Source organism: Neolamprologus brichardi, chromosome 14 (assembly GCF_056152115.1).
Source record: "Neolamprologus brichardi isolate AB-2024 chromosome 14, ASM5615211v1, whole genome shotgun sequence".
In the NCBI taxonomy this organism is placed as follows: Eukaryota; Metazoa; Chordata; class Actinopteri; order Cichliformes; family Cichlidae; genus Neolamprologus; species Neolamprologus brichardi.
In genome coordinates this window covers 7,121,425-7,128,797 of record NC_142117.1, presented here as the reverse complement: position 1 = coordinate 7,128,797, position 7,373 = coordinate 7,121,425, and the positions used below count along the sequence as shown (strand labels likewise).

At 38.0% G+C, this 7,373-nt stretch overlaps 1 protein-coding gene across 1 annotated transcript; it reads left to right on the top strand.

Annotated features, from left to right (window-relative positions):
• The first annotated feature begins 3,933 nt into the window (after positions 1-3,933).
• Positions 3,934-7,102, top strand: LOC148098778 (uncharacterized). The gene has a single exon (XM_087851464.1). It carries the CDS (start codon positions 4,212-4,214, stop codon positions 6,177-6,179), a length of 1,968 nt encoding a protein of 655 aa, XP_087707590.1. The 5' UTR covers positions 3,934-4,211; the 3' UTR covers positions 6,180-7,102.
• Positions 7,103-7,373: the final 271 nt, after the last annotated feature.

The window sequence follows — 7,373 nt, the reverse complement described above, 5'->3', positions numbered from 1 at the left end:
TCATATATTGTGTTCCCCGATAAATCTTTAGTAGCACATATAGTTGTTTTTTCTTTATTTATTTTTAACTGGTTTGCTAGAAATCGACCTGATTTGTTACTGTGTTCAAAATTCTGCAAGCGAAGTCTTTGTACAAGGAATTGTGTTTTTCTATTAATAATTTCATTTAATTCTAGTTTTGTTTTGCATATTTTGTTCATTATTTCTTGATCTTGGTGGAACGCGTAGGCTTCTTCTAAGGATTTGATGGTTTTTTCTAATTCCTGAATATTTTTGTTTTCTTCTTTCTTTTTGTGTGATGAGAAAGAAATTATTTTACCTCTCATCACAGCTTTTCCTGCTTCCCATAGAACAGAAGCAGATGTTCCGGGAGTGTCATTAAAGTCTAAATATGAAATCCATTCCTTTTTAAAATATTTAATAAAGTCTTCATCTTTAAGTAGTGATGTGTTAAATCTCCAGTTTTTACTTGGCGTAGTATTATTCTTGTGCATTAGTGTTAAAGATACAGAAGCATGATCGCTGACAGCTATAGGGTGAATCTCAGTGTCTGAAATGTCACTCAGCAGTGAGCTGCTGACCAAAAAATAATCCAGACGAGAGTAGGAGTGATGAACATGTGAGAAGAAAGTATATTCCTTACTGTTGGGGTGAAGGGAGCGCCATGCATCGCAAAGGCCATAGTCGCTCATATACTGTTTGATTATATTTGTGGATTGCCAATTGCGCTGAGTTCCTGTTGTGTTGAGCCTATCCATTTCTTCATTTAGTCCAAGGTTGAGGTCGCCTCCAAGAATGAGTGTGCAATCAAGGTGTTCAGAGAGTGCACTAAAAAATCCGTGGAAGAATGAGGGTTCATCAACATTTGGACCATATATACTTACAATACATAGTTTTTTGTTCAATATTGATAGTTTAATAATTAGGAATCTACCCTCTCGATCTATAACTGTATCGAGTACTGTAAAATTAACATTTTTATGTATTAAAATTGCTACTCCTCTTTGTCTAGAATTATAACAAGCTGCAAACACATTAGGAAACTCAGGTGTTTTAAGTTCGTTTAAACCTGTAACAGGTCTGTGAGTTTCTTGTAATAAAACAACATCTGCCTGTAAATTGTAGAAAGTATTAATAAAGAAATTATAAAAATTAAGACACCGTGGTCTATGGTACAATGTATACAATGTATGAAAAGATCTTTACTGCAGATACTCCTATGGCTTTGCAGATTTTTTCTTTTATTTTAACCTATGTCGCCTCACCTTGAAGTTGGCAAATCTGTCTATCACATTTTGGTGGTCAAGTCTCTCAAGCATCTCTTTCTCAACTGACATCACAGCCAGGTGCTGGAGTCTGCTATGACCCATGGTCCTTCTCAGCCAGGTATGGAGCTGACACGAGACACTAAAACACCTCTCACAGCTACAGCTGCAAACGGGGTTTGTTAGGGCAACCTGAATAACAGTTTTCAGTCTGGGGAAGATCTGATTATCCAGAAGATTGTACAATGTTAACATATCTGGAATGGCACCAGCCTCACTCTTGAGCTTCAAAAAGTTTTTGGCAACTGTGACTTCCTCTAAATGAAGTTCAATATGGTTATGCAGTGCCAGGGCTGACAACCCAGTTTGTTTTGCAGATTCTGTACAGCAGCTTTAATATAGGGAGAACACAAATTTCAGATTTTATGAGTAAAATTTGTTTTTTTTTCTTTGTCAGTTTAACAGTTTCTGTTTTGCCTGTTAGTATTCCCTGTCTGTTTTCTTACCTGGTTCTTCCTGACCTCATACTTTCTCCTCTTTCCTCTCTCCCTCTTTGGACTGACAATCATACACAAATAGATTGTATTCAATTAGATTCAAAAATGACATTAATATGAAAAAAATACTATTAATATCACTAATAAAAAAGTCCTCACTCGGTGTACTTTAAACCAAAAGGCAAATAACCAAACCACATGTACATCTATTAAAAGATATAAATATTGAAACACTGATCCAACATTATCCTTTATTGATGGATCATTTGATCTTACACTTTTACCTGAATGTGGCTCCTTTTTTTGAAAAAACTTCCTAATATCCATTATGAGCCTGGCTGTCTCTCTGTACACACACACACACACACACACACACACACACACGTACACACACACACACACACACACACACACGTACACACACACACAGAGTTATAAGGTTAATGGGCATCCCGTCAGTTAGCTAGTTAGTACCTTGGGTTTAAATTTGGCACATGCACATATGACAAAACAACCAGCTTCTCTGTTTCCACTTCAAACAGGACAGTGGTAACAACAGCAGGTTACAGACAATTTTAAGTTTCAGACGTTAAATAGGCTGTATAAATTTCAATGGAGAAACAGGACGGTCAAATGTCGCTGATTTTACTACTGAGTAGGACAGATTGTAGGGCAGCAAACATAGTCGGAAAACACGTTTTCAACACAGCAGGTTACCTGGGTGTAATGTTTTACAGCTAAAACGAAACATGGTCTGACTCCTACCTAACTATATAGAGAGTAACTGAAGGTTAAAAGCAGCTAACATGCCCTGTTTTAAGCCTGCACTCCCCTGTGTCACAGCCACAATCGCTCTGGCAGAAAGGGCGCTAAAGCCAGAGTAGAGTTGAGCTGGAAAAGACCATGTTTTTGGGGTTTTTTTGTTTTTTTTTTGTTTTTTTTTTTGGAGGGGGGGGGTTGAGACGTAAAATATTACGTCTCAACCAAGTACTGTATGGGTTTTATATTTTTAGTAGTGTGTCACAGAAAAAAGCAAATATTGTCAAAAAAAGTAAAAACACATGCCTTTGATTCAATATCGGCTAAAAACAAAATGGGCTAAGCAGGCAGGTGTGAGCCTGGTTGCTGTAGTGACTGCACCCAATGGCTCCATACACGCACACACACACAGACATGCACCTCACTTCTGCTGCTTAAAATGAACAGAAACGTCAGCCTGAAACAAATCGAATTGAAATGAAAAGTACAAGTCATATTGACAAAATTCTTTCACTGTGAGTGGCAGCAATATCTAGTCTACTGAATTCTCAGTTTTCATGCCTGTGGAGTTTATTATATAGACGTGGTGACAGTGTAAAGACAGCCTGCTCTTCTGATTTTCAAACGAACCTTCTGAGCCATTTTAACATTAGAATCTATGGAAGAGTTGGAGGGAGGAGGCTGTGCATTGGTGACATTTATATCAGAACCATAACACCTATTACAATAATAAACACATTGGATGACAGAAGACAGCGATGGCTACGTTTTGAGGGTAAAATCATACCTGTAGAGCAAACGCTGCGGACACAGCAGCAGTTTTAAGAAAAGATTTTAAGATTAATTCCCCCCCCTCCTCTCACTCTAGCAGTTGAGCTGTCTCACTCTAGCGCCAACATTCCGTCCCATACACACCCATTATAAACTCTGAAACGGCTGAAAAAAAGGATGAAACTTAAACTGGAACTGAAGAAAAAGTATAATAGATATTGAAAAGATAAATACAAGTTGAATAGTTGAATGTCTTGTCTGCGTTTTAAAGTTTGAATGGTGGCTCTACATCAATGTATGTGGAAGTAGTTAGAGTTGAAAGAGGAGTGAGTTGAAGGGTCTCCCCATTGAAATACATGGGAAATTTTTGTTGAATAAAGTTGAATAAATTTAAAAATATAAATGTTAAAAATGAGAAAAATACAAGCAGTCATGTCCAAAAAAAGAGGAATCTAACGGTGTTTGAATGCTTTTATAGCATTCACACTAATTAAGAACAGAAGAGCAAAAAGGACACTTACCATAAGAGTAAAGAAAAACAGCATTAATGTTTTTCTTCTTCAAAGCCATTTGTGACATCACAGAATTGCCTTTGAAGACAGCTGTAGGGGGCGGAGTCAGGTTTCAAGAAAACCCACAAATGCACCCCATGTAGACAGAAACTGTAAGCACTACACTAGCTTTTTAGTTTGAGTTTCCATTTGGAACCCACATTACCTAGTTGAGTAGATAACTAGTTGCACTTGATAACTTTGCGCAAACAATATAAATACAAATTAAATACATTCATTTAAAAAAGGCTGCCACACTAGAATTACAGCATAAACAACTTGAAAAATTAAGAAAAAAAGAAAAACGCCTCATAGCTGAGAACAAGGAACAGCAGAAGACAATATCAGTTAAGGTGTGTAAACAACAAATGGATGATATTTCGAGGCTTAAACAGGAAGCCCGCGCCCATCTCTCAGAAATAGACCAAATAAGAAAACGTATGGCTCAATGTGAGATGAAGGCCGCAGGATCAGAGAAATATGAGAAAAAAATCCTGGACCTTCAAAAGAGATGCAAAGACCTGGAAAGGAAACATGCCACTGAAAAAAAGAGACGGGAGCAGAAAGAAAAAGATGTGGAATTTCTGTCTCGTCTTCAAGGAAAAGTCAATAGACTGAGCAAAGAAAATGAGGCCCTGAAGCAAGAATTAAAGCAGGTGACCACTGAAAAAAACCAAAAAGTAAAAGAACTGAAGGAAAAAGAAGAACAGATAAAAAATGAGCTTAGAGTCCAGGACCAGCTCAAAGAAGAGAGGGCCAACTTTGAAAAAACGACATCAGAATATCTTGTAGAGGCTAGCACGCTGTTTCAATGTAGAGACAGACTTAAAACAGTGGAGGCACAAGAAGAGAAATTAAAAGCTGAAATTAAAACATGGCAAAAAAAAGCAGAGGATTTTGAAGAGCAAAAGGACAGGGTCATTATGGAGAAAAACACATTGATAATGAAAAATAATGAACTGTCAGATTTGCTTTTGGGAAAGGACTTGGATAATAAAAAACTAGTAAAACAGTTAAAAGAAAAACGAGAGGAAATAGAAAGGCAGACAAAGGAAGCCTCAAAGCAGCTTTCTAACATGCAACACCTGGAGAAAGTCCTGCAGATGAAAAATGAACAAATAGCCAAACTTGAAAGTGAGTGGCGGGAATCCTTCAAGAAAATGACATCCCAAGATCATGAGATTGTCAGTCTGAGAAATGCTCTGAAAGAAACAGAACACAGACTAAAAATACAGATGACGCACGATGAGTTTTGGAATGAAAAACTTAATAAGGAGTTATCTGAGGCTAAGACCGAGATCAGTCAATTTAAGGACACCATAGAGTCACTGACAAAAGACGCAGAACAAAAGAATAGTGAACGAGAAATGATTCAAGCAGAGCTATCCAAGTATCAGACCAGGTACTTTGCTGTGAAAAATAAACTGGAGCTCATCAAACAAAAGCAGGCAGAAGCGCAGACGGCACAGGCCAAACAACTTGCCTGTGTTGACAAGGAGCGCAACGTAGTTAAGAAAAGGCTGGTCCAGATTTTGGCAGACAAAGAAAAGGTGGACAAAGAGCTCACACACTACAAAGAAATTGTGTTTCAGCAGCAACAAAACATAAAAGAGCTGGAAACTGAAATTCAAATGAGTTCAATTCAAAGACAAACAATTGAAGGACAAAAACAGGAAATTAACCGTCTGACGGAGCAGGTAAAGGACCTGCGTGAGGAGAATTCCTTAAAGGTTGCCATTGAGCTGGACAAATACGCTGCAAAAACGCAGGAAAAAATCTTCTCGCAGTGGCAAACAAACAGACTTAACGCTAAAAGAGAAATACACATGTCCAGTCACACATTAGTATTTGAACAGCACCGCCGGGACCGCCTGTTATGCAAATATAAACAGCTGGTCACAGAAAAGGACAAAGAAATTAAAGAACTACGGTCAACGCTGAATCAGGAGGCTGCACTTCAAAACAAAGATGCCATACAGAAACTCCACAGATGTGAGAGGGAAAATCGCGACCTCAAAAAGCAGTTAGTAACAACACAGCGAATCCTTTCTGTATATGAGGCTAAGAACAGCAGCCTTGTAGAAGAAAATAAACAACTGACACTTAAGGTGAGGGCAAAGCACACCCCGCTACCTCAGATTTCCACCAAGGCCAAGTCAAACTCTGTGGCGAAATCATATGAGCAGTCTGAGGTTGGGCGCTCAACCAGATTCATCTCCAGCATTCCTCAAAAGACAGAAAAAAAGGTTTATTTCCTCCCTCCTCTCGTAGGCAAAACATCGGCATTGCAGAATGTAAGCAGTAGACTCTCCAGATTAACCAACACACCCCCATAATTAAGTAACAGACCCCATCAGCCAGGTCATCATGTGACAGGTTGAAGGACTACTGCATATAAAACTGTTCAGTTAATACTAATTTATATCAGTTGATATAAGGACAAAATAAGGTAAATATGGAAAGAAAATGGTGAAGAGTTTATTATTTTTCACGTTATATTAATGGCTTTCATGTTATTTAAGAGAACTGCAATCTATACATCTCTGATCAGCTAGTAAGCCTTTTCTGGGATCGATTAGTAGTGTCTCTATTCTCCACTAGGGGGCTTTCGCGCGTTCTCCTCACTGCAATAAACGACTGCATGAGAGACGCAAGTTATAATCACTCTCGTGATTCTTTTCCCCCTGTTTTCAGGGGTGTAACATTCACACCAGTAAGAAACCTGCTGCCCTGTTCCCACACCAGAAATAACAATTTTAAACTATAATTCCCTTTCATACATTGAAAGAAATAATCAGTTTTTAGACTGGTCAACAAACATAAACTGACTTTTTAAAAAATTAAAACTCAATCACTAAGGGATATGGTTAAAAACAATACTAAAAATACACTGAGGCAATTACATCTCTAACCCAGGAGGGCCTGTATTTCCCTTAACACCAAAAATAGTAGACAACAATAAATAATAACATCTGTTTGCTGTGAGGAAGTGACATGAACACATTCCATCTGTGTCACTACCTCACCCCCAACCAGTCGCGGCAGATGACTGCCCCTTTCTGAGCCTGGTTCTGCCGGAGGTCTCTGCCTGTTAACAGGCAGTTTTTCCTCCCCACTGTCGCCAAGTGCTTGCTCATAGGGGGTCTTCGGATTATTGGGGTTTCTGTAATATTGTAGGGTCTTTACCTTACAATATAAAGTGCCTTGAAGCAGCTTCTTGTGAACTGGCACTATGCAAATAAAAAATTATTGGACTGAACTGATTTTCCTTTTGTTTGTTAAGTCTGAGTGGTTGTATTTTAGCACTTTTGATCTACTTCTATACATTGTATTCATTCCTTGAAACGAAGTAATGATTCTAAACTTTCCACTGTGATTCTAAAACCTTAGCAGAGAGCAGAGGCAGGAAGTACCAAAGTAAAAATACTTAGTTGCTGTATTTAAGTTAATTTTCAGGTATCTGTATTTTCAGAATCAGAATACTTTACTCAGAATACAAAATATTTTTATACTTACAGTATACTTAAATA